We start from the raw sequence: 27654 nt of genomic DNA on the forward strand, positions 1-27654 counted from the left end.
TTTGTTTGAGGAACAGTTTAATTTAAAACACATCATGAACAGCCAATGAAATGTCTAAACACAAAGGTAAGTTCAACACACAGACACTTTCCAATGAGGACACAAAAACATCCAATCAGAACTATGGGACAGGAAAATCTGTCCAATCACAGCTCACCGCAGTGCTTACAGGTGAGGGGCGGGGCTTACATCACAACATTTGTTTGTATACAGCTGCATTATGATAACATAGAACTTTGAACTGGTTCGTAGACTCATCTTATCACTGCTCTGTCTGAAATGTGCTATACAAATACATCTTGATTGATTGATTGACTGATTGGTCAAGAAACGACAGACAGACAGACAGACAGACAGATATCTTTTGTTGTGCTCTGATTCTTTTTAAAGTCCAGTTCATCAGGGCCAGATGACATCAGTCCACCACAGTCCAGAATCCAGGAACCAAAATGATGCTGTTTTTTCTGAAAAAGATATAAAACCACAAACAACACATCAGAACCTCCGGTCCCAGTGGTCTCTCTCTGGCTCCATCTGGACTGTGTGGTTGTGGTCCAGTTGCTTGAAACCAGGATTAATCAGTGAGAACCAAGATCTGCTCAGTGTGGTGGAATACAAGGTTCAGGAAGGCTTTCTTGGAGGTTCAGGAAGGTTTGGGAAGGTCCTGGATGAGTTCTACAAAGGTTTAGATGGTTCTGGAATGTTCTCAGACTCATCTCATCTTCCTAAGTTTGACTCTGTTCTCCTTGTCTCGTTTCTTCAAGGAAGTAATGTAATGGTGAAAGAGAACTTCCTGTTCCTTCTTCCTGTTGACGGCATTGAACCGCGTGTCACCACGGTAACGAATGCTAAACTCCTTAAAGGTGGATCTGCAGAGAACAACAAGGAGAATGGCAGGATTCAGGATTCACCTCGTCACAGGTATAGTCAGTACAGAAGACACAGGTACAGTTGGTACAGGTGACACAGGTACAGTCGGTACAGGAGACACAGGAGACACAGGTACAGTTGGTACAGGTGACTCAGGTACAGTCGGTACAGGTGACACAGGTACAGTCAGTACAGGTGACACAGGAGACACAGGTACAGTTGGTACAGGTGACTCAGGTACAGTCAGTACAGGAGACACAGGTACAGTCAGTACAGGTGACTCAGGTACAGTCGGTACAGGTGACTCAGGTACAGTCAGTACAGGTGACACAGGAGACACAGGTACAGTTGGTACAGGTGACTCAGGTACAGTCAGTACAGGAGACACAGGTACAGTTGGTACAGGTGACTCAGGTACAGTCAGTACAGGAGACACAGGTACAGTCGGTACAGGTGACTCAGGTACAGTTGGTACAGGAGACACAGGAGACACAGGTACAGTTGGTACAGGTGACTCAGGTACAGTCGGTACAGGTGACACAGGTACAGTCAGTACAGGTGACACAGGAGACACAGGTACAGTTGGTACAGGTGACTCAGGTACAGTCAGTACAGGAGACACAGGTACAGTCGGTACAGGTGACTCAGGTACAGTCGGTACAGGTGACTCAGGTACAGTTGGTACAGGAGACACAGGTACAGTTGGTACAGGTGACTCAGGTACAGTCGGTACAGGTGACACAGGTACAGTCGGTACAGGTGACACAGGTACAGTCGGTACAGGTGACTCAGGTACAGTTGGTACAGGAGACTCAGGTACAGTTGGTACAGGAGACACAGATACAGTTGGTACAGGTGACTCAGGTACAGTCGGTACAGGTGACACAGGTACAGTCGGTACAGGTGACTCAGGTACAGTCGGTACAGGAGACTCAGGTACAGTTGGTACAGGAGACACAGGTACAGTTGGTACAGGTGACTCAGGTACAGTCAGTACAGGAGACACAGGTACAGTCGGTACAGGTGACTCAGGTACAGTTGGTACAGGTGACACAGGTACAGTCGGTACAGGTGACTCAGGTACAGTCAGTACAGATGACTCAGGTACAGTCAGTACAGGAGACACAGGTACAGTCGGTACAGGTGACTCAGGTACAGTCGGTACAGGAGACTCAGGTACAGTTGGTACAGGAGACACAGATACAGTTGGTACAGGTGACTCAGGTACAGTCAGTACAGGAGACACAGGTACAGTCGGTACAGGTGACTCAGGTACAGTTGGTACAGGTGACACAGGTACAGTCGGTACAGGTGACTCAGGTACAGTTGGTACAGGAGACACAGATACAGTTGGTACAGGTGACTCAGGTACAGTCAGTACAGGAGACACAGGTACAGTCGGTACAGGTGACTCAGGTACAGTTGGTACAGGTGACACAGGTACAGTCGGTACAGGTGACTCAGGTACAGTTGGTACAGGAGACTCAAGTACAGTTGGTACAGGAGACACAGATACAGTTGGTACAGGTGACTCAGGTACAGTTGGTACAGGAGACACAGATACAGTTGGTACAGGTGACTCAGGTACAGTTGGTACAGGTGACTCAGGTACTGGTGGTACAAGCGAACCTCTCATGATGTTTGGACTTTGTGTCTTTTGATTTTTATCCGTGTGCTGGATCAGCTGCAGTTTGAGTCTCAGTGATGTGACACATTAACACCTGTTGGTCCAAGTGAGCAGGTGGACTCGGGTCAACTGAATAATTGAGAGTGATGTGATGCATAATGGATGAGAAATACCTGCTGGTGATCTTTGCCTCCTCCAGCAGCTGTTTGAACTCTTCTCTGGCTTTCTGCAGTTTACTCTTCTTCTCTTTGTACTCATCCTTCACCCTGCTCTTCACAAACTGATCAAACACCTGCACACAGGTAACACTGATGTCACAGTGACATCATAACCACAAGACAAACTCTGACAGTGTGATTTAAAACGTGTAACACCATCTGAACCTGTTTTCTCTGGCCAGAGGTCAGCAGCAGGTATCGAGGGTCAAACACCATCTTATGGAGCTCCTTCTCCCAGGTGGAGAACGCTGACACCTCGGGACAGAGCAGATCAATTTATTGATTTATATCTTCACACAGAGGTTTTCTGATCAGATATGGGCAACTGATTGCTGTCTGTATCCTAAGTTACGCCTGATGATCACTAAGTGACTCAAGAATGTCACGTTTTTAAATAAACATCTCTGTATATATTCAGGTTTTATTTCTCTCTGTTAAAAGTTTTTTTGTTTCAACATGCAAAGTTTTTCCTCCCTGAATCGAGGTTCTGAGACTGTCGTTGACTGTACAGATTGTAAACCCCACTGATGCCATGTGATAGTGATTTTGGGCTGTATGAATATAATTTGATTTGATTTGATATATGTATATATATGTGTGTGAGTGTGTGTGTGTGTGTGTGTGTATTACCCCTCTCTCGAGCATCATTTCCCTAAAATGAGCGACACGCATCTCCAGTGGTAGGAGCTTAACTTCACCTGGACGAGGGACAACAGACATTGGTTCCTCTATTCTAGACAGAGAGAGAGAGAGAAAACCAATCACATCGCTCAGTGATGATGACATCAGCAGGTCAGAACTAGTAATGAACAAAACCTTTTGACCTTATCCTTGTTCTGCTCTTTGATTGGCTGGGGCTGACTAACCTGTTCCTTTTAAAACTGTGGTCATGTTCATCAACTTCATTGTTTCCATTGCAACCAGGTGATTGACAGCTGGTGCTGCTTTCTGTCAGAGAGAGAGTTGAGTTCAACAAAGACATGTCCATGTTTATGATGTGTTATATATTTCATGTTCAACTGAAGCATCAAAAACCTCTAAAGTACGTCAATGTCAATAAGAACCCATGGAAAACTTTATAAGTGAGAAGAAAGACAGGTGAGGAGACAGACCTTCAGGCGTCGTCCTCTTCCTTTTGTGGGGCGGGTCCTTGATGATGTGGCTGATGTCTCGGCCAATCAGCTCTCCTGGGATCTCCCAGACAGACAGGTGGATTGTGGGATTGAAGAAAAAGACCTGGTCGTCTCCAGTCCACACAACACACCTGAACACACACACACACACACACACACACACACACACACACACACACAGGCAATGGTTGTTTACAGTCACTGTTTCACTGTTGGTCTGCATCAGATTGTGGTCGCCACAATCTGAATTAATTAGTTCCTCTGTCACCTCGGTCGGTGACAGAGGAACTAATTAAACATCAATAATAATCAATAAAAATAAAGTGTGCAGTGTGTGTGTGGGAGAGCAGCAGTTACCATGGCGACCCTGGGACAGGAGTAGAGGCAACAGGACGTTTGTCTTTCCTCCCATCGTCACCTCCTTTATCCTCCTCCTCTCTTCTGTCCACAGACACACCAACACACTGCAAAACACACACACACACACACACACACACACAAATCTGGAACTCAATCTGATCTGAGATTATTGAATCAATCATCATCAATAACATCATCATAGATTTAATCAGGTGAACTTGGGTTCCTATGTTGGAACCCACCAGATGAAACGAGGTCAGTGTATAAAGTGAGGGTTAAAGGGCCCCCAGGGGACCACTATCTCAACAGGTGATGGATGTGAGGACTCACCTGCTTGTTGTCATCCGTCATTCTCTCTGTCCTCAGCAGTAATGCTCCTCCATAAGAAACTTTACCTCCACTCATCCCTTGTTTCTCTGACAACACAGAAACAGACATATCAGTGCTCTGAATATTTGAACAGCATCACCTACAGGAAGCTACAGACAGTATGTGGATGAAGATGCTCTGAACTCTGCTGCCTGTTACTGAGAGACAAACATTCCCAGTTCACTGAAGTTCTGACATCTTGTTCTGATTCATAACTTTATGAATGCAGCTGGTTCAGGAACAGTAACAACCTGCATCACTTAGAGAGATAAAACTGTGCACATGGCACATTGATGACGGTCTGTGATTTTAGGAGGGTAACACCTCACCTGTGAGCACAGCATTGATCAAATCAGTTATTTAGATCTTAGACACTTCTCTTAGAACTGCATACTGCTGTAATCATCCAAACATCTATAGAAAATTTACTGGTCAGTTATTAAGTGTTCAGATGTTGATGAATTTCCCTAAAAAAAGAAAAAGGGGGCGCAGTGGAGCAGCGACATGTGAAAATGGATTTTGTGAGCTCTGCTTAGAATAAACATTTATCTAATTAATATTCCTCCTCTTCTTGTCTTCCTTTCCGGGGCAAATGTGTCTCTAAAGTGCCAAATTCCTTCAAATCAGTCGTGTATTTTAATTCAAAGCTGCCCAAAATGCCTAAATCTCAAAAGCCAAAGTCAAAGCCTGTGATGGCGGCTGCAGGTGAACTACACAGGAAAATAGAAAACCTGGCAAGTGATCTAAGGACACAAATCCTGAGTGTGCGTGCAGAGTGTACGAAGGTAACTGAAGAAGTGCAGAAGGAAAACGCCACATTTGCAACCCGCATTGATGATCTTGAGGAGGAAGCTAATGACCACGCTAACCAGGTTATAGCACTTGAAGCTTAAGTTAGTACGCTGTCTACACAAGCAACCCGGTTAAGAGATAAGACCGAAGATTTGGAGTCCCGACAGCAGCGAGATAACTGCAGGCTACTTGGAGTGGAAGAGGGATTTGGAAATATACAACTGGAGAGAGCCGCAGCTGAATTGTTGAAGGAAGCACTAACCATCGACTATACGCAGGCGCTCAATCAGGCGCACAGGAGCCTGCAGCCGAGGCCAAAGAATGGAGACATTCAGAAGCCAATAATCGTCAAGTTCCGCTACTTTCAAGAGAGAGTGGATGTTATTCAAAAGGCCATGAATGCAGGTCCCATCACCCACAATGGCAAGCGTTTCTCCATCTACCCAGATTACTTGACCGCCGTCAGAAAAAAGAGAGCAGCCATCACTGAGGTGAGAGGATTACTTCGCCGGTGCACAGGTGTGTAATATGGTATCCTATATCCAGCTGCACTTAAGTTCACAGCCCCAGCTGGCGAGCAGGTATCTTTCGAAGACCCAATCAAGGCGAAGCACTACATCGAGACCAATCTGCACCCACGGGAGACGGAGGGAGAGTGACAGTTAATGCACGGGGCCATAACAGGTACCATACGTGCTGAGTGTTAATATTACAGTAGTTTGCACATGCTGACTTACACTTTGACTGGTAAATGTTACCACACTGCAGTTGGATGCACTTTATGTTTGGACTATGGAAAAGGCTGAGTGATGTTTTTCAGCCATCTAAGGAATATAAATGTGAAAAAATGATGGACAATTATGCATAGTTTGCAATAACATGTGACTGATGGTGGAGGACAAATCATCACAAGGTGCAGATATTAAGGGTTTATATAGACACTTTAGTGTGGCCTGGAGAATATCTTTCTTAAACCTGTTAATATTTTCTTTGTTTTCCTTTTTGTCTGCCACGTTACTATAAGTGTTTTAGCTAAGTCTCAATGTGACACTATAACCCTAAAAGTACTTTTTTTTTTTTATTTTGGCTGAAGTTTTTTGTTTAGTCTCCTTATTATTATCACTAATTTCATTTGATTTGACCCTTTACTCGTGGTGATATATTCCAACGGTTAGTGTTAAGAGATGTATCAGCCTGTGACCAAATAAGTGCCAGCACACATGCAGCAATGATAGTATTGAGAGGAAAGCCCTATTACATTTAGTTTTGCCTTTGGAGAGTTCAAGTGAGTTTAGATGTGTTATATGCCTAAGAGAGAGAGGAGAGTTTGCAGGGCAGTCTCAGCTTTCAGGAAGACCAGCGCAGGAGTCTAGGATGGTAAGGGCTTTATCTATTTCTGTCTGTCTGTCTGTCTTTGTCAGTTCTCTTTTGGGTATAATTGTGGTTTATGGTCTGTGACGGCCCTCCTGCTTTAGCAGGACCTGCTGTGGGTGTGTGTGTGTTTTTCCTCATGTTTGTCTGTTATCCTGCAGGTTCCTGGTGGGCGGAGTTATAATCAACACCCCTGGAAGCACCAGATCAGTCCTCCCAGGAGTATTTAAGACCTGGCTGTCTTTGAGATGCCCCTTTTCATCTTTTGGCTCCCTTCTTTTTGGGCTCTCCTGTTTTAAGAGCACCATGTTTTGCTTAGTTGGCCTCGGCCTGTGTATGTTAGGTCCGGACTTTAAGCATTGTTTGTTTATTTGGTTCATAAATTGGTTCATTTTTGCAGTTTACACCTTGTGTCTCTCATGTTTTGTTTATGGCTCAAGAGCCGGGCAATAACAAAATGGGGGCTCGTCCAACCTTTGTGTGTAAATTGTTGCGTAATGGTTGTAAGTAATTATGAATGGGCTTGTGGAAAAGTTGTGAATGGGCTGACGTCATCAACTTTACTACGGAGCCGCGTTGTTGCCAGCACGTGGAGCTGGCGCCTTGATTGAGTATTTTTGGAGAGATATGGGTTTTGTTAATTGGGATTAAAGATGTAAGGTGACGGTATTAGGTGATTGCGTTGGTGCCAGTGGATTCAGGTAAGTGTCGAGAGGCGCATACTTGTAAGTGTATACTTTCCTGCAAGGCATAGCGGCATTACCCCTTTGGGTTGGTCAGTTTTTGTTTTTTTCGTGTAGTGTTGCAGTAAACATGGTTGGAGCAAATGCTCGGGAGCACAGCCGTGGCCGTTGGGGTGGCCATCTGTGGTCGCTTTTTACACGCTCGGTAACCAATGCATAAATACCCGCCATCAGACCTGCATGAAGACTAGGGATGAGTTATTGTCAGGTTAGATTTTGATGATTAGGTAACTGATTTTCACTTTTTGTGGGTTTGCTTGCACCCTGTAGCACCTTTTGGTGACATTGGTGGATCCCTGGTATTTTGGAGAGTTAGACGGGGTTTAGTCCTCGGTTTGTTTGACGTGGGAATGGCTGATCTAAGTGATTTTGTTAAAGCTCCGGCAGAGGAGTTTTTGGACAGCTGTACTAAGGAGCAACTGCTAAAGATAACGGAGCACTATGAGATTCAGATTTCTGATAAGCGGTTGAAGGACTCTGTTAAAAGTATTTTAAAGGCAAATTTATGCAAAATCTGAGTTTTGGCTGCTGGGCAAGAGAAACTGACTGATTTTTCTGTTTCTCCAGTTTTGGCAGCAGGTAGTCTGACATTTGAGGAGCAAAGGGAGTTACTTAGGTTGCAGTTGGAGCATGATAGGATGAAGCACAACGCAAATATTGAAACGTAACTCGCCGTAGAAAAGATGTGCTGTGAGGCAGAACAGGCAAGGCTGGCTCTAGAGCGGCATAAACTTGACTTGTTTGGAAGGGGTAGACTGAGAACTGGTGATTCAGTGGAGCTGGGAAGTTCCGCGCTTTGTCCTGAGCCGGCTGAAGAGTGTTTTGATATTTTGGGTAACCTGCGATTGTTGCCAAAATTTAATGAGAGAGATCCAGCGACGTTTTTCTCGCTGTTTGAGCACGTGGCAGACACAAGAAAGTGGACAGAATCTGCTCGCGTGTTAATGCTGCAGTGCGTTTTGACTGGGAGAGTGCAGGAGGCGTATTCTTCATTGTCTTTTACAGATAGTCAGAAATACGCGATTGTTAAAGCAGCTGTATTGACAGCTTACAAGTTGGTCCCTGAGGCTTATCGCCAGCGGTTTAGGACATGGCAAAAACATGATACGCAGACGCATCTGGAGTTTGCTCGTGATTTGACGGCTCATTTTACGCGTTGGTGTTTGGCATTAAAAGTGGAAAGTTTTGATAAACTGTGTGATCTTATAGTCTTAGAGCAGTTTAAAAACTCTATCCCTGAGAACATTGCTACATACATTAACGATCAGAAGGTCAAAACTGCTGCTGAAGCTTCTACTTAAGCAGGTAATTATGTTTTGACGCACCAGCCTAATTTTGGGTTTTCATGCCCTCGCGATGCTGGTTTTGGAGGGCATGCAGAGATGAGTTATATTCCTGCCAATCCGGGTAGATCTGACATAAAGGATCTTGGCATGACAAATCTGGACAAGACCTGTAACTTTTGTAATAAAAAGGGACATTTGAAGGCTGACTGTTATGCTTTGAAGGCGAGAACTGGCTCAGCACAGCCAAGAGGGGCATGCTTAGCTGTGCCTATGCCAAAGTTCTCCCCGCTAGTAAATGATGTGCAGGAGAAAGTATATTCACCTAGCAAGTGGGATTCTTTCTTACCTTTTGTGTCAGATGGTTTTGTTTCCCTGGCAGGAAGTGATGTGAAACTGCCAGTAAAAATATTGCGTAATATGGCTGCTTTTGACTCCTTTATTCATGCTTCAGTTTTGCCATTTTCTGAAAAGAGCGACACTGGGTGCACTGCTCCTGTTGTAGGCATGGGCATGAAAATTGTGCAGGTTCCACTACACAATATTATGCTGTTTTCTGACCTTTTTCAGGGCCAAGCTGCTGTTGGGGTGCGTCTGGCGCTGCCACTTGAAGGCATTACACTGATTTTGGGGAATGGCGTAGCAGGGCCGCATGTTTGGGCTGCTGTTCCTCCGCCACCCCCTGTGGTTTCCTCAGTCCCGCTGGTGAGGAAGCAGCCTGAGAGTGAAGAGCTTTCTCCCGAGGCTTTGAGTGCATGTGCGGTGACACGCTCTATGAAACAAGCCAATCTTGATTGTGTGTCTGGTTCTGGGAAGTTGGGCTGTGAGGCAGCAGAATTGTGTGCTTTCTCTCTGGTTGATGTACCTCTCACAGTTTCACAGGAGGATCTTGCTGCTGAACAACAAGCTGACCCTTCTTTGAGGGGCCTGTTCGAGCAGGTACTTGCCATGGATGAGGTGAAAAATAGTTCTCAGTGGTATTTTAAGCACAACAACCTGCTGGTGCGAAAAATGGAAGTCGCATGGAGACAGTTTTGTTGGGGACCCCGTTATCCAGGTTATGTTACTGGCTAAATTTAGGGATTCGATGTTGAAGTTGGCTCATGATGAAGCAGGACATTGGGGTGTTAGGAAAACATATAATCCTGCGGCATTTCTTTTGGCCGCGTGTGAAAAAGGATGTGGCGACATATATTAAAACCTGCCATACCTGCCAGATCATGGGAAAGCCTAATCAAAAAATAGTACCTGCTCCTTTGTCCCCCATCCAAGCTGTTGATCAGCCATTTCAGCATCTGATTATTGACTGTGTGGGTCCATTGCCTCGGTCTAGAACTGGTGCAAGTTATCTCCTTACTGTGATGTGTCAAAGTACTCGTTATCTGGCTGCGTATCCGTTGCGCACAATAACGGCCAGATCAGTGGTGCGTGCTTTGACACAGTTCTTCTCAATTTTTGGTATCCCAAAAATTATTCAAACTGACCAGGGTTCAAACTTCTCTTCCCATCACTTCAACCAAGTACTGAAACAACTTCATTTTTTGAAGCTTATATAGCGAAGTTTCAGGAGCAGGACCACACCTCAACAGCGCCAACTTCCGATATTCCTATAAATAACCACCTGACCCTCTCCTCGTCTTCACTCTCATATTCTGCGCCCCTCCCCCCCACCCAATTTCTCTCTCCCTGTTTCTTCTTTCCTTTCTCTCCTTCGTAGGACCATGAGGGGGTCCGTCACTGCCCGAGTGCGGCGGCGGATTCTCTACAGAGCTTCCCCACAACGCACTCGAAGAGCTCGAAGAACCAAGATCTTCAACGTTTTCATTTTCTCTTTCTTTCATAATAAATCGTTTAAACGTATCTTGTTGAAGGTGCGGTCCTTGCTAGTGAAAAGCACAATAAAGCATCCGTGTATCATGCGATAAGTCAGGGGGTGTTGGAACGATTTCACCATTTCACGATGCGGGCTTATTGTGTTCAGATGGGGGGAGATTGTTAGGAGGGTTTGCCCTGGTTGATGTTATCGGCTAGGGAGGTGACACAGGAGAGTGCGCAGCGTGTGCGCATCCGTCGTGTGCCGTGGGGAGGGTGTCTGTAGTGTCTACTCCTCAGATTGTGGCAGCTGGGGTGGAAGATGGGTTGCCTGGTCTGGATGCTGCTATGTTGGTAGGCCATCTAAAGAACTCTGAGTCGCTGTGCCGGTTACAGGTTTTGTTGGATCATTTATCAGAGTCAAAGCCGGCAGATTTATCTGAGATTATAAACTCTTTTCCGTACTTGTTTGGTGACACTCCTACTCAGACGCACCTTATAGAACATGATATCGATGTCAGAGTTGCTCCACCGATTAGGCAGAGGTTCTACCGGGTAAATCCGGAGAAATGTAAGCATCTGGATGCTGAAGTTGAGTACATGTTGGACCATGGCATTGCTGAGCCCTCATCTTCGAGTTGGGCCCCACCTTGCCTTCTGGTACCCAAGTCAGATAACACGCTCAGGTTTTGTACTGATTTCCGTAAGGTGAACGCAGTAACCAAACCAGATTTTTTTTTTGCTTCCATGTATTTAAGATTGTGTTGACCAGATAGGCCATGCCAAATATGTTAGTAAGTTTGATTTACTGAAAGGGTACTGGCAGGTCCCATTGTCCACGCTGGCGCGTGAGATCTCTACATTCATCACTCCAAACGGTCTGTACACATACAACGTTCTGCCTTTTGGACTGCGTAATGCCCCGGCCACATTCCAGGGGCTCATGACCAAAGTCCTTGGTGATTTGAAGGGTTGTACTGTTTATTTGGATGATGTGGTGGTGTATTCCGACACATGGGTTACTCATTTGGAGCACATCCGTGTGCTGTTCCGCCACCTGGCTGAGGCACGTCTCACTGTTAGCCAGGCAAAGTGTGAGTTTGCAAATGCAACGGTGACATACCTGAGTCGGGTGGTTGGGCAGGGTACAGTTTGCCCTCTACAGGCGAAAATGGAACGGTATCCCACAAGGAACTGAAGCATTTTCTGGGTCTGGTGGGCTATTACAGAAGTTTTTGTAGGAACTTTTCTGAGGTAGTATTGCCCCTTACTGACTTGTTGAAGGGCAAAAATCAACATTTGTTTTGTCTCCTGTGTGTCAACAGGCTTTTGACAAAGTGAAATTACTGCTGTGTAGTGCCCCGGTTATGGCAGCCCCGTCACGTGGTGGCGGGTGCAGTTTTGTTACAAAAGGAGGAATTTAGTGTTGACAAGCCAGTGAGCTTCTTTTCCCGAAAATTTAATTCGTACCAACTGAATTATTCTACTATAGAAAAAGAAGCCCTTGCTTTGATCTGGTCTCTTCTGTGTTGATAACACTGTACCCACCAGGACTGTACGGTGTTTTCCAACAGCAAACCCTGGATCAATCCTGACATACAGGCCCTACTTAAGGAGAAAAAGAGGGCCTTTAGGTCAGGAAACAAGGAGGAGCTGAAGGCTGTGCAGAAGGAGCTGAGGAGGAAGATCAGAGAGGGGAAGAACAGCTACAGGAGGAAGATGGAGAACCAGCTGCAGCAGAGAAACATCAGTGGAGTCTGGAAAAGCCTTAAAACCATCTCAGGGCAGAGGACTCCAGACTCCCAGGCTGCGGGGGATCAGACGTGGGTGAACGACATGAACGTATTCTTCAATAGGTTTGATCAGACAGCCACCCCTCCCCCGGCCCAGTCATCTCTGCTGCCCCCCACCACCTCTTCCACCCCCCTGGTTTACTGCCCCATTCTCACCTCTACCTCCCTCTCCACGGCTTTCATGTCACAGACTCCCCCCACTGCCCCCCTGACATTCACCCTCCCCCCACATCCGACACTCAGCCCCCCTGCTCCACTCTGTCCCTCTCGTTTCTCCAGGTGAGAAATTAGTTGAGGAAGATGAAGGTGAAGAAGGCTTCGGGTACAGTTGGGATCAGCTCCAGGCTCCTCAAGTCCTGTGCAGACCAGCTGTGCAGGATTGTAGAGTACATCTTCAACATCAGCCTGAAGCTGGGAAAAGCTCAGGTCCTTTGGAGTGCAGTGGACCTCCTGACTTCTTTCTATGACTCTGTGGTGGCATCAGCCATTTTCTATGGAGTAGTATGCTGGAGCAGCAGCATCTCTGCAGCAGACAGGAGGAGACTTGATAAACTTATCAAGAAGGCCAGCTCCATCCTGGGATGCCCTCTTGACTCAGTGCAGGTGGTGGGAGAGAGCAGGATGATGATGTCATCACTGCTGCTGCAGGAGTCCAACCTGCAGGTCACTCTCACAGCACTGGGCAGCTCCTTCAGCAACAGACTGATACACCCTCAGTGTGTGAAGGAGGTATCACAGGTCCTTCCTGCTGCTGTCAGACTGTACAACCAGCACTGCTCCCTGTAGACCTCACCCTGCACTCTGCACTGTGCAGTATGTCTGCACAAAGGTCACTTCTGGTCAACACCCATATTTATTCCATATTTATTATCTGTATTTAAAATGTATGTATAAAAAAAACAAAAAAAAAAACAAAACAACTGCTGTTAATTTTGCACTATATCATGTAAATATGTATATATGTCTATTTTATTTATTCCATTTTTAATTTTAATGCTTATTTTTGCTATTGTTTCTGTTCTTGTAATATTCTGTCGCTGCTGTGACAGTAAATGTGAAGTCTGTGGTGTTCAATCTGTAGGAGGAGTTTGTTCAAGTGCGAAGCATGGAAATGGATCAAAATAAGGGTGAAATGGGAACTTTGAATCAAAATGGCCAACTTCCTGTTGGAGTGACAGATTGGTACCTCCTTTAAAGTCCGTGTAAACCAAAATCAGCCATTTTCTTCTAAACACATTAAACGGGTCATAAATGTGTTTACTTAAAACATGTAAAACCCATTCGGCCATGTAGAATTTAATTTTGGAGCTAGGCTCACAAACAGTTTTTCAACATTTCTGTGTTCAGGATTTAATGGGCGGGTCAGAAATCATGCAAATCATGGCCGCGTTACGTAACGTGGCCATATGATTTGCATAAACCCCGCCCTGCTGCGGAAGTGGTATAAATACGTTCAGCACATAGGCTTCAGCGGTTCTCCCACTCACTCTCCAGTTTCGGATTGCATTGCTTACAATAGTTTGCAGCTAGCTAACCAGCCAACCAGTCAGCTAACCAGCCATGTCTCCTCCACATCGCTCTGCATCTTTCCTGGATGCCACAGTGTGCAGGGTGACTGCGCTGTTAGCTTATTTAAGTTTCCTTCGGATGAAACGTAAGGAAACGGGGGAGTCCATTGACGCTGGTCAACTCCGTCCCAGCTTGCATCCTCTCCTCCGCCAACGAGGAGATGTGACCGCTGCTGTCCGCCGCTGACACTCTCCGTCCTGCTGACGGCGGGTCCCACCGGCATGATGTGGCCGCGCCGTCCCGCTAACGGCGGGTCCCACCGGCATGATGTGGCCGCGCCGCAGCCGGCCCTCCGTCTCGCTGACGGCGGGTTGCGCCGCAGCCGGCCCTCCGTCTCGCTGACGGCGGGTCCCACCGGCATGATGTGGCCGCGCCGCAGCCGGCCCTCTCTGTCCCGCTGACGGCGGGTCCCACCGGCATGATGTGGCCGCGCCGCAGCCGGCCCTCCGTCCCGCTAACGGCGGGTCCCACCGGCATGATGTGGCCGCGCCGCAGCCGGCCCTCTCTGTCCCGCTGACGGCGGGTCCCACCGGCATGATGTGGCCGCGCCGTCCCGCTAACGGCGGGTCCCACCGGCATGATGTGGCCGCGCCGCAGCCGGCCCTCCGTCCCGCTAACGGCGGGTCCCACCGGCATGACGTGGCCGCGCCGCAGCCGACCCTCTCCGTCCCGCTGACGGCGGGTCCCACCGGCTTGATGTGGCCGCGCCGCAGCCGGCCCTCCGTCCCGCTGACGGCGGGTCCCACCGGCTTGATGTGGCCGCGCCGCAGCCGGCCCTCCGTCCCGCTAACGGCGGGTCCCACCGGCATGATGTGGCCGCGCCGCAGCCGACCCTCTCCGTCCCGCTGACGGCGGGTCCCACCGGCTTGATGTGGCCGCGCCGCAGCCGGCCCTCCGTCCCGCTGACGGCGGGTCCCACCGGCTTGATGTGGCCGCGCCGCAGCCGGCCCTCCGTCCCGCGGGTCCCACCGGCGGTATGTGGCGGTAGTATCAGGGCCGCATTATTGGTGAGCCGTCCCAGTGTGAACGGATAATCTGGAGGCGCGGAGCGAGGGCGTGTCGGTCTGACAGTCTGATAACTGCACAGGTCCTTCACTCAACTAAATACAGAGAAATGTCCCACAAAGCAACGTTACAGGACCGAACAAAAGTAACGTAGTAACTATAACTGTCTTTAGCAACTTATGAGGAAAACAAATCCCACAGCTGTATGTGGAGAAGCGTCTGTCCTCCTGTCCGTCCCCTCCCTGTCCTCCTGACTCTTCCTCACATTTCTGCTCACAAAACAGCGTCTGTCACGCTTGTCACAAGAGTGTTTAACTCACCGAGTGTTTGACGAAAATAAATCACCGCGACCGTCAGCCCTCCTGACCGAGACTACAGGAATCTGTCCCCCAGAAAACAGCCTCCGTCCCCGCCAGTGACAGAGTCAGACAGCGTCCTGTTTACTGATGGTGATTATGTATAATTATGTAATTTAGCGCGAAAAACTGAACTCCGTCACTTTCCAGGATGTTTAGTGGGTCAGGATCTCAATCACTACACGTTATAACAGCATCTATATGATTATAAACTGTCCGTGGGTTTAGATAGACAAGGGGAACACCTGGGGAACACCTGGGGAACACCTGGGGCGACACCGACGTCATTAACATGACGTGTAGCCCCCGCCGCATGGGCGTGGTTCCAGCGCCTCTAACTGACACGCCCCCAGCGTTTCACAGCAGAAAGAAGTGCTTGTTTTTCCATGATTTAGAGACCTAATTTTATATACTTAACAATTTTTTTAATCTTTCAAATTTGGCTCAGTGGTCAATGATACATGTTTCTTTGGTGTGACAAACTCATAACACAATTTTTTTGCCGCTTTACACGGACTTTAATGTCCCTGTCTGCGGGACATTAAAGGATTTCTGATTCTGAAAACATTTTGATGTGTATGTGTGTTCTGGTGTTGTGCCAGTGGTGGTTTACACAGATCACAATCCTTTGACTTTCCTAAATTCTTTGCAGTGTCCAAACCAGAGACTCATCAGATGGTCCCTGTCATTGCAGTCATACTCGCTAGATATACGGTATATCAGAGGTTCTGAGAATGTGGTTGCAGACGCATTGTCCAGAGCTCCTTATCAGTAGCCTTATGTTTGCATATAACCTGTCTGTCTTATTCATGATCTCTCTTTTCCTCTTAATTTGCTTCCCAATGGTACCAAGTTGCTGAGGAGTTGAGCTGAAGTTTGGTGGTGAGTCTAAAGCGGTGATGGATGACAAGCGTCTGATCAGTTAGTCTTAAAAGTCATGGGTGAAAAGCCATTCAGCCTTACTTTTGATAGATATGGATGATTTAAAAGAATAACTGTTATAATATGGATAAATTGTTTGGTTCTGGGGTTGGGACCCCGTTTCTATGGGGGAGGGTGTGACGGCCCTCCAGGGCCTGCTGTGTGTGTATGTGTGTGTGTGTGTGTGTGTGTGTGTGTGTGTTTTTCCTCATGTTTGTCTGTTATCCTTACACCTTGTGTCTCTCTTGTTTTGTATATGGCTCAAGAGCCGGGCCATGACAGGTCTGACTCAAACATGCACAGAAGTTCTCAGATATAGAGAACATGCAGGACCAGTTTATTGAAAATTGTTACATTATGATTCTGGTTGATGTAAACAATCAACAAGGAGCAACTTCGTTTATTAGCTGGAATGTCAAAGGGATGAATAATTTGGTTAAACGGAGAAAAATATTTAGTCATCTGAAATCATTAAAACCTGATTAAATATTGCTACAGGAGACACATTTAAACATTAATTCCCCAAAAAGCCTAAGTTGTAAGTGGATTGGATAAATATATCATTCACATTTTAAACATAATGCCAGGGGAACAGCAATTCTAATTAGGAGGGGGATTCCATTTTTACACAAGAAATATCAGATGCTAACAGCAGATATATTGTAGTAGTGGGTAAGCTATTTTTTTTCAACTCTCCCGGATCTTAATTCCTACAAACTGATACTAGGCGGGTAATTTAACTGCGTCCTTCATGCCCAGCTAAACAGGTCAAGGCTAAGGTCAAACAACACTCTCGTCAGCTGTAGTAGCTATTAACTCCCTCCTTCTCTCTTATGGCCTATCAGACCCCTGGCAGATAAAAAAATCCAACTATAAAGCAATTCTCCTTTTTTTCCCCTGTTCTTTATAGCTACTCCAGGATTGATTATTTTATTGTCGATAACCAGCTACTACACTTAATTTCCAGCAGTAAATATCACAGTATGCTGCTATCAGATCACAGTCCAGTGCAAATGGATCTATTTGTTCCAGCCAATGTAGTGCCCAAACGAACTTGACATATAGACTACCAGTTACTTTTATGTGAATATTTTAGAACATTTCTCAATAATCAGATCGACTTCTTTTTGGAAATTAACGACACTCAAGATGTGTCAAGGGGAGCCTTGTGGGAGTCTATGAAAGCCTTCATTAGGGGACAAGTTATCTCCTCTGTGGGACATAGGAACAAGGAGCGTTCCAAACAACTTAAAGAGCTGGCTGGTAAAATCGCAGATATTGACAGACGCTATGGTCTTTTGCCCATGCCAGGTCTTTATAAGGAGAAATTACTGTTGCAAACTGAATTCAATACACTTATGACATGGAAGGCTAAAACAAATATTTCTAAATCCAGACAGGCATATTATGAGCATGGAGATAAAGCAGGGAGGCTACTTGCACTGTGCAAATCTGAAACTTATAATAATAATCCTTATATATTATATTATATAATAATATCCTTATTCTTGTGATCTAGTCAGGATTTTGACACAGGACTACTCAAAAAGTACACAGTAAAAGTACTTCATATTATTCATACAAGTACTCTAGGAAGTCTTATGTTCCATGGGTCTGATTGTGAGACTGCAGTCTGGCCCACAGTCACCACCAGCAGCTCTTCAGAGCGGTTTCATTATGATTACCGTAAATGTTAGTAGATTCGCGCTCGGGAAAAAAAGGTGCGGCTGATATGACCAAGCAAATGCAAACCACGGCTGGCTTGACTGCAGTATATTTAGCGACCAGAGATGTCTTTTATCCCTCAATGCTTTATTAAAAACGTAATTAGTGACCAGAGATACCAGACTATACATTGCGCATGTGCAAAGCGTGGCCACACAGCAGAAATGTACCGTGGGAAATGGCATAACAATAACGGAAAATGGAAATTAGATTTATTATTTCCTTTTGGTTTCCTTGGTTGTTATATTTTCTGTTTTGGGTATATGTTGTTTGGTGCATACAGACGAACAGAAAAACGAAATATTTACAATTGTTTTCATTTTTCGTTTGCCATAATAAATGGAATAATTGAATGAGCAGATGATACATGTTCAGCTCGTCACGCCCCGACAGCAGCGTGACAGTTGAACAGAGTTCCTCTGGCTAACTCTGATCCTCTGTAAAAAGATGAGACGTTGTGACAGCAGACACACGGTCATGTAAATGGTCTGCATTTTTATGGCGCTTTTCCAGTCTAACGACAGCTCAAAGTGCTGTACAACACATGCCACATTCACCCATTCACACACACATTCATACACTGATGACGGAGGCTGCCATGCAAGGCGCCAACTGCTCATCAGGAGCAATTTGGGGTTCAGTATCTTGCTCAAGGACACTTTGACATGCAACTAGGGGGAGCTGGGATTCGAACTGGTGACCTGCTCATCACTAGACGACCCGCTCTACCCACTGAGCCACAGCCGCCCCACGACTGTGATGTCAGAAACCATCAGAACCTGAATCCTGAGGTCAGATAAGACTCTGCAGACTGACATGAAATAACCTGAACAAACTAACAACTCAAGATTTGAGATGTCCTGATGAGTTTAACGGGTAACTTCGACAATTTTCAACCTTGATCTCTATCTATTGGAATTTAGTTCATTCTGAGGGACACACCCTCAATGTTATCTAATGTTCAGCTCATTAAATGGAATAATTGAATAAGCAGATCATCTGCTCATTCAATTCAAATTTAGCAGTGAAGAGATATACTCCATGACAGAACATTATTTTATAATAATAATATAAAATATTATATTGCATAAAATACGTTTCATGGTAAAAAAAAAAGTGAAGATGCAGTAGGCTACTTTTATAAATATGCAGGGCCTGAGCAGGTCTCAAAAAATGCAATCATTGTCCCAAATGATCGCATTTTTCACTGCCTCCCCAAAACTCACCAAACTTGGAATATAAGTCACACCTGCCAAAAAATGTTATAATCTCTTTTCATTGTGAATTTCCACCACTAGGTGGCACTATAATCGAGGAGAGTGCGTTTTGCCTTCTAACTCCCATATATTTTATCGCACATGAGAAATTTGGTGCCCATTTCCGCCTCGTTTTTTTTGTCGCAAACCTACTTTTTCAAACTCCTCCCAGGCAATTTCACTAATTTGCACTAAACTTTGCACACATCATCTGTGGGCTCTCCTGACAACAAGTTATAAAAAGAATTTTTATATTTCAAACAATACTCAAGTTATTAAATAACAACTTCCTGCAGATTTTGCTCCAAACAGGAACCGTTGCATAGCTCCACATTGGTGTGTCGGAATGACATCAAACTCAGGTGACTACCTCCTCATGAGCTCCCGAGGCTCTGAGCAAAATTTTGGACGATTACCACTGGATGGCCCTCTTTAAATTGAAGTATTTTATATCTCCACATGGGTAGGTCAGATAACATAAAACTTGGTATAATTATTGCCAATGCCCTCCTGAGGATATCTGATGAAAGGTGTTACCAGGTGTTACCAGGGGACTCTACATCGCCCCTGGAATATTAAATATCAGAGCCCCGCCTCCTACATGCCATACATGAACAACATTTGGTATGCATATGTATAATGACCAGACGCACAAAAAATATCGGAGGTACCAATATGTCACTCCAACAGGAAGTCGGCCATTTTGATTCAAAGTTCCCATTTCACCCTTATTTTGATCCATTTCCATGCTTCACACTTTAACAAACTCCTCCTACAGATTGAACACCGCAGACTTCACATTTACTCAGTATCATCCTCAGACCTTGAACATCAAAAGTTATCAAAGCTTTCGCCTGCATCAAACATGGTGGGTGTCATAGTGGGCCCATTTTCATGCTTCGCCATAAAGCAGCAGCATTCCCATGTACACCAAATTCATCACACATGTGTACGATGTCGCCCTGAATACCTCCATGCATCAATACTGTGTCATATCCACAGCGCCACCTACTGGACACAGGAATTCTGACAAACATCCTATTTACATGACATTTATAGGTTTTTTCCTCCATATCATACACCACAAGATGACATACAACTAAAAGGTGAGCGCACCCTCCGACAGTGTCACCGCCAATCAATAATCAATACACAACTGACCACAAATTCGTTTGAAGGATTTTTCCCCTGTAGTCCTGTAACGAAGTGCATTTCGTTACTTGTACATTTTGCACATGTGGGTAATTATGTTCTTTTGCACAATAACTCGGAAGGTACAGTAATGACGGCACTTTGCACTTTAGTCACAATAGCACTTTATTTGCCAAAGTTTGCACAGTACATTTTGCACATTGCGTATTTGCACAGTTCATACAGATATTTACAGTACTCTTTTATTGAATAGTTGAGTTATTTATTAGACCTTGTGACCGCAGGTGATTGCATGTCTTCGGGCAGGTGCGGCACTCGGAATCGGCTCCGCCTGCAAGAGAGTAGAGCGAAGTTGAGCTCCGACGGAAAGACTGTGTAATTGAGAGGATAACAGTGTGAAGCATGTGCAGAGTTTATTGGTAAATATGTGTGGTGCAATAGCGGGTGGTATAAGTGTGAATGCTGTACGAGTACGAAGTTGTTTGTGTTAACACTTACCTGTCCGGTCCTGTGTCTGCTCCAGGGTGCGCGGCCAAAAGATTCCCCCGGGGGCACGGCCACAGTGATAAACGTTCCGGGAGAGACCAAGCGGCCGGATAGGAAGGGGGGGGGGGGCGGGATTTCAAATGTTTGGTGGTTCTGTTATTTATTGTAAATGTATTTTATAGATTTATTGGCAGGGGCACATCAGGAACAGAAGAGGGGTGAAGCGTTTGTGCTAAAGGTAAAAGGGGAAAGTGTCACTTGGTTGAATAGCCATTTGGTCAGAGGTAAATTTACCTCAGTAGTGGAAGAGTCCAGTCATGGTTAATTGGTAGCACAGTATATAAGGCGCCATTTTACCATCTGTCTGTGTTGCTGGTTAAACCTATGACGCTCACCATACTTTCGTCTGTTGCCTGGTGTCTGAGTGAAGTGAATAAAGAAAATGTAAAATTGGAAAACCTGACCATCTCCTCGACTTTTCTTCGGCATCATCCAGCCGCTCACCGGTCGCCCTTTCACAAGTCCATTTAGTTTTTATGTAGATTGCAGAGAGCCCTTCTGACTTCAGTGTAAATAGTACACTATTTAATACTAGCAGCAGCAGGCCACCAAATCATAAAGGAACAACTTCCTCATTCCTATCTGGACCAAACTTCACATGTTTGATAAGAGTCCAGCCCTGAACATAGGCCAATATAGAGTCATAGTACCACATGTTGGACACAGGAAATTACATTTATTTAACCCCTTCCTGCACTGTGCGAAACACGTACAGTTAAGAGATGCGTACAAAATAATCAGGCAATGGGGCTGGGTACGCGTCACGCCCTGACAGCAGCGTGCCCCGACACGCGTGGACTGCGAAGGCTTGTTCATCGCTGCTTGCAATTTACTGTTATTATCGTCCATTGTTATATTGAAATGTTCTTTGGCTGCTGTGACGCACAAATTTCCATTTGCGGGACTAATAAAGGAATTTCTGACTATCGTCACGCACTGAATGAATGATGGTCAGAAACCTATTTGTGATGCTTCCTGTTGCATGTAATGGGGCTTAAATCAGATTTAACTGGACCTGAGCTGGACCTAAACTGGACTGCAGACCAGAATCAGTTAGACCTCCAATACACTTTGACTTCATTTCAGCAACGTTGTTTCATGTTAATCCAAAAATCTTCAGCTGAGGGGAATAAAGTGAACACATGTGACAGTTGAACAGAGTTCCTCTGGCTAACTCTGATCCTCTGTAAAAAGATGAGACGTTGTGACAGCAGACACACGGTCATGTGACTGTGATGTCAGAAACCATCAGAACCTGAATCCTGAGGTCAGATAAGACTCTGCAGACTGACATGAAATAACCTGAACAAACTGACAACTCAAGATTTGAGATGTCTGTTGTGAATGTCCTGATGAGTTTAAAGGGTAACTTTGACAATTTTCAACCTTGATCTCTGTGCCATAAAATCTGGGTTACTTCCGAGTACGCGGAAATACTACAGGCCATTTTGATTGGATTTCTGGTCTCCAGCTCTGGTAATCCAGCGAGCATAATAGGTTGAACTAATACCTTCATGGGGGGCGTGTATGGTCATGAACTTTGGGTCATGACCGAAAGAATAAGATCCCGGATACAAGCGGCTGAAATGAGTTTCCTCCGCAGGGTGGCGGGGCGCTCCCTTAGAGATAGGGTGAGGAGCTCTGTCACCCGGGAGGAGCTCGGAGTAGAGCCGCTGCTCCTCCACATCGAGAGGAGCCAGCTGAGGTGGCTCGGGCATCTGTTTCGGATGCCCCCGGGACGCCTCCCTCGGGAGGTGTTCCTGGCATGTCCCTCCTGGAGGAGACCCCGAGGAAGACCCAGGACACGCTGGTGTGACTATGTCGCCCAGCTGGCCTGGGAACGCCTTGGGGTCCTCCCGGAAGAGCTGGAGGCAGTATCCGGGGAGAGGGAAGTCTGGGTGTCCCTGCTCAGGCAGCTGCCCCCGCGACCCGGCCCCGGATAAGTGGATGAAAATGGATGGATGGATGGGGGGCGTGTCAGCTGGCACTCACAAGCAAAATGTCCTTCATGTCTCACTTATATGCCATTTAGCCATGTGTTCACAGAGGGGACGACTTTTAATGCTATGTTGGCTGACTCTGAACTCTTCAGTTGTACAGTACTTCTACTTATTCGAGTCAAGAGTAAACAGCTGAAGAAATCCAGTGCAGAGAGGCTGAGCTGTATCTGAGTGAGCCTTAGAGGACCTGGTTGACAGCGATTACCCTTAATTACCATTTGCTCAAACTGCCCTCCGATATCAACAGAAACCACATTGAATTTTGGCGCTGGCAGTTTTTTGTTGGCTAAGCTGTAGACAGGTAGACATTTTGGCTATTAAATGCCATGGCATTTATTATTAATCAGAATACTGTATTGAGCCCAGTGGGAAATTATTTTATAAGTGAGTTACATTAGTAGCTACCTTGTATTGCTTTATCTTTCAGAACCACACACCTACACCCAATAAGTAAATTACATTACAGTGCAGTAGAGAGATTGACTGTCTCAGAAGTCCTGGAGGAACACAAGGAGTGAATGCTAACAGATGTAAACTCTGTGTTTATGGCTAAGAGCAGCCAGCCTGTAATTATTGAGTCTTTGAAAACAAAGTCACTTAATTGAAAGTACCCTGAAAGGACTCATTGAACATCTGTTCCTTAGTTGTCAGTATCCCCATCCTCATGGCCCTTTGAGTGTGGGGATCCTGCGCCAATTCTCTGCCGCCTGTGAAAGTCTCAGATGCGGCGAGGGGTGAAATTTCGCTCCGGCACTGATCCGCCTCTGGAGGTAGTATCAGAGGCGGAGTGTTGGCGAAACCAAACCAGTATGAACAGATAAGCCGGCTGCGCTTATCGAGGGCATGTTGGTCTGACAGTCTGATAACTGCAGAGGTCCTTCACTCAACTAGATACAGAGAAATGTCCCACAAAGCAACGTTACAGGACCAAACAGCATTAACGTGGTAACTGGTAGTGACTTGTGACTAGCAACTTATGAGGAAAAAAATACAGCAGTTATACATGGAGAAGTGTCTGTCCTCCTGTCTGTCCTCCTGTCTGTCCTACCGACTCTTCATCACATTTCTGCCTGAAAAACAGCGTTTGTCACCAGCAGAAAGACTTTGGTTGCGTCCGAAATTCCATACTATACACTACATACTCTGAATAACAGTGGTATGCATCTTTTCAGATGCACTGCTTAGCGCGGAAGTGACACACTTCCTGAGAGCCTCTTGTCGCTTGGATTGGAGATGCGTAACTGTGGTAACCCGTGTCAACCTCACCTCTACCGACAATCTGCAATAGTACTTTTCCATCCATCCATCCATCCATTTTCATCCGCTTATCCGGGGCCGGGTCGCGGGGGCAGCTGCCTGAGCAGGGACACCCAGACTTCCCTCTCCCCGGATACTGCCTCCAGCTCTTCCGGGAGGACCCCAAGGCGTTCCCAGGCCAGCTGGGCGACATAGTCACACCAGCGTGTCCTGGGTCTTCCTCGGGGCCTCCTCCCGGAGGGACATGCCAGGAACACCTCCCGAGGGAGGCGTCCCGGGGGCATCCGAAACAGATGCCCGAGCCACCTCAGCTGGCTCCTCTCGATGTGGAGGAGCAGCGGCTCTACTCTGAGCTCCTCCCGGGTGACAGAGCTCTTCACCCTATCTCTAAGGGAGCGCCCTGCCACCCTGCGGAGGAAACTCATTTCGGCCGCTTGTATCCGGGATCTTATTCTTTCGGTCATGACCCAAAGTTCATGGCCATAGGTGAGGGTCGGAACGTAGATTGACTGGTAAATCGAGAGCTTCGCCTTTCGGCTCAGCTCTCTCTTCACCACGACGGACCGATACAAAGACCGCATTACTGCGGCCGCTGCACCGATCCGTCTGTCAATCTCACGCTCCATCCTTCCCTCACTCGTGAACAAGACCCCAAGATACTTAAACTCCTCCACTTGAGGCAGGAACTCTCCTCCCACCTGGAGGGAGCAGGTGGGAGGAGAGGAAAACCGCATTGTTCCTCCTGGATCCGAGGTTCGACTATCGGCCGAATTCTCCTCTCCAGTACCCTGGAATAGACTTTCCCGGGGAGGCTGAGGAGTGTGATCCCCCGATAGTTGGAACACACCCTCTGGTCCCCCTTTTTAAATAGGGGGACCACCACCCCGGTCTGCCAGTCCAGAGGCACTGTCCCCGACTGCCACGCGATGCTGCAGAGACGTGTCAGCCAAGACAGCCCCACAACATCCAGAGACTTGAGGTACTCAGGGCGGATCTCATCCACCCCCGGTGCTTTGCCACTGAGGAGCTTACGGACTACCTCAGTGACTTCGGCTTGGGTGATGGATGGGTCAACCTCTGAGTCCCCAGCCTCTGCTTCCTCTATGGAAGGCGTGTCAGCGGGATTGAGGAGATCCTCGAAGTATTCCTTCCACCGCCCGACGATATCCCCAGTCGAGGTCAACAGCTCCCCACCTCCACTGTAAACAGTGTTGGTGGAGGACTGCTTCCCCCTCCTGAGGCGCCGGATGGTACTTTTGTAAAAAATGTTTTATTTGGCTTTTAATTAAGTACAAGGTTTCACTTATGATGACACACTGTTGTGGTTGTAATGTTAACTGAGTTAACTAAGGAGCTAACGTTAATTAAACGGCTACCGTTAGAAACTTAAATTGAAGCGTTATAACGTTAGACGTTACACCAGAGCTGCATTGGTCGCTGTCCGCCGTTGTCTGTTGTGTTGTTGTTGTCATCACCGCTGCATTGCATTGTGGGATATTTATGCTGGTGGAGTGTCCAGTGCTTGCATACTGTAATATTAACCGGAAATAGTATGCCCCTCACGTACTATTGGGTTCCTACTAAGGTTGGACACATGGACACAATGGACACAATAATCTGCAGTACGGGGAACGGTCCTGGCCCCTTTCCTGTTCACCCTGTACACCGCAGACTTCTATCACCAATCACCTCACTGCCATCTACAGAAGTTCTCTGACGCCTCTGCTATCATCGGCCTCATCAGGGACGGGGACTACAGAGCCTACAGCTACTTATTAAGGACTTTGTGGACTGGTGCCATCGGAATCACCTCCAGCTCAACGACGGAAAGACCAAAGAGCAGGTAGTTCACCTGAACAATAAACTGGACTGGACTGATCACACAGCAGCTACATATAAGAAAGGTCAGAGCAGACTGTATCTGCTGAGGAAGCTCAGGTCCTTTGGAGTGCAGGGGACCTCCTGACTTCTTTCTATGACTCTGTGGTGGCATCAGCCATTTTCTATGGAGTAGTCTGCTGGAGCAGCAGCATCTCAGCAGCAGACAGGAGGAGACTTGATAAACTTATCAAGAAGGCCAGCTCCACCCTGGGATCCTCTGGACCCAGTGCAGGTGGTGGGAGAGAGCAGGATGATGAACAAGCTGTCATCGCTGCTGCTGCAGGAGTCCAACCTGCAGGTCACTCTCACAGCACTGGGCAGCTCCTTCAGCAACAGACTGATACACCCTCAGTGTGTGAAGGAGGTATCACAGGTCCTTCCTGCTGCTGTCAGACTGTACAACCAGCACTGCTCCATGTAGACCTCACCCTGCACTCTGCACTGTGCAATAACTCTGTACAAACTCATTTCATCACCCATATTTATCATACATATTTAAAATCTGTATGTAAAAATTACTGTCCATTCTTGCCCTATATCATGTAAATATGTATATACGTCGATTCGATTCTATTTCCTTTCCTTTTTAATTATATTGTCTATTATATATTGTCTATTTTGCTATTGCTCTTGTTCTTGTAATATTCTGCTGCTGCTACAAACAAATTCCCCCGTCTGCGGGACATTAAAGGATTTCTGATTCTGATTCTGAGGTTTTGGACATACTTAAAAATCTCACATACTCACTAGCATGTTAGTATGGAATTTCGGACGCATTCTTAAACTTAAAAAGTGTTTGTGTTGTTGTAGTTACTGTTGTCACAGTGACGGTTGGCCCTCCGTCCCTGCAGTAACAGAGTCCGACAGCTTCCTGTTTACTGATGCGATGATGTAATGTTGTAATTTAGAGTGAAAAACGTAACTTTGTCACTTTCCAGGATATTTAGTGGGTCAGGATCTCAATCACAACACATTATAACAGCATCCATATGATTATAAACCATCAGCCGGTTTAGATTGACAGGAGGACACCTGGGAAACACCTTGAAAACACACAGATGTCATCATCATGATGTGGACAGCCACACATCTTTAGGAGCTGCCGCGCCGGCTCTTTGTGTGAATCACACCCTAGTTCATCTTTGGAACCTCAGTGGTGGAACGAACTCCACCACTGAGGTGCAATCACTATCCATCTTCCAGAAAAAACTCATCTGTTCACACTTCACCTCGACCCCACATAGCATGACTCCCAACCTATTTTAGTTTCTATACTTCGTTTTACTCCATCGACAGTGATGTTGTGGTTTCTCTCTTGTGACAAATGTACTTATTGTAAGTCGCTTTTGAAAAAAGCGTCTGCTAAATGCCCTAAATGTAAATGTAAATCTTTATGCCTGATCTGCTTGGCTCTGTGTGAACAGCCACAAAATGAGTTTGTTTATACAATAAAGACTTTTGAAAATGTAATTTCCATGAGGCTCTTCTTCTCAGCAAACAGACCACAGGAAATAAACTTGGCATATGATATTCCTCATACTTGCAGCTGTAGCAAAGTTAGCTAGCTGCATGTGTCCTGTTCTTTTGGTCATTATTTTAAATATCTTTAACACCA

At 46.2% G+C, this 27654-nt stretch overlaps 1 protein-coding gene across 1 annotated transcript in view; it reads right to left on the minus strand.

Annotated features, from left to right (window-relative positions):
* The window catches only part of tcerg1l (transcription elongation regulator 1 like), a 57891-nt gene continuing 30237 nt past the window's right edge, over positions 1–27654 (minus strand). The window contains exons 9-16 of the mRNA XM_030400757.1: positions 4539–4624; positions 4206–4312; positions 3828–3979; positions 3582–3663; positions 3346–3448; positions 2881–2970; positions 2671–2789; positions 1–869 (exon numbers count right to left, since the gene is read on the minus strand). Of these exons, the coding sequence (XP_030256617.1) occupies positions 713–869; positions 2671–2789; positions 2881–2970; positions 3346–3448; positions 3582–3663; positions 3828–3979; positions 4206–4312; positions 4539–4624 (896 nt within the window). The 3' untranslated portion in view covers positions 1–712. The remainder of the gene's footprint in view (positions 870–2670; positions 2790–2880; positions 2971–3345; positions 3449–3581; positions 3664–3827; positions 3980–4205; positions 4313–4538; positions 4625–27654) is intronic.

Source organism: Sparus aurata, chromosome 20 (assembly GCF_900880675.1).
Source record: "Sparus aurata chromosome 20, fSpaAur1.1, whole genome shotgun sequence".
In the NCBI taxonomy this organism is placed as follows: domain Eukaryota; kingdom Metazoa; phylum Chordata; class Actinopteri; order Spariformes; family Sparidae; genus Sparus; species Sparus aurata.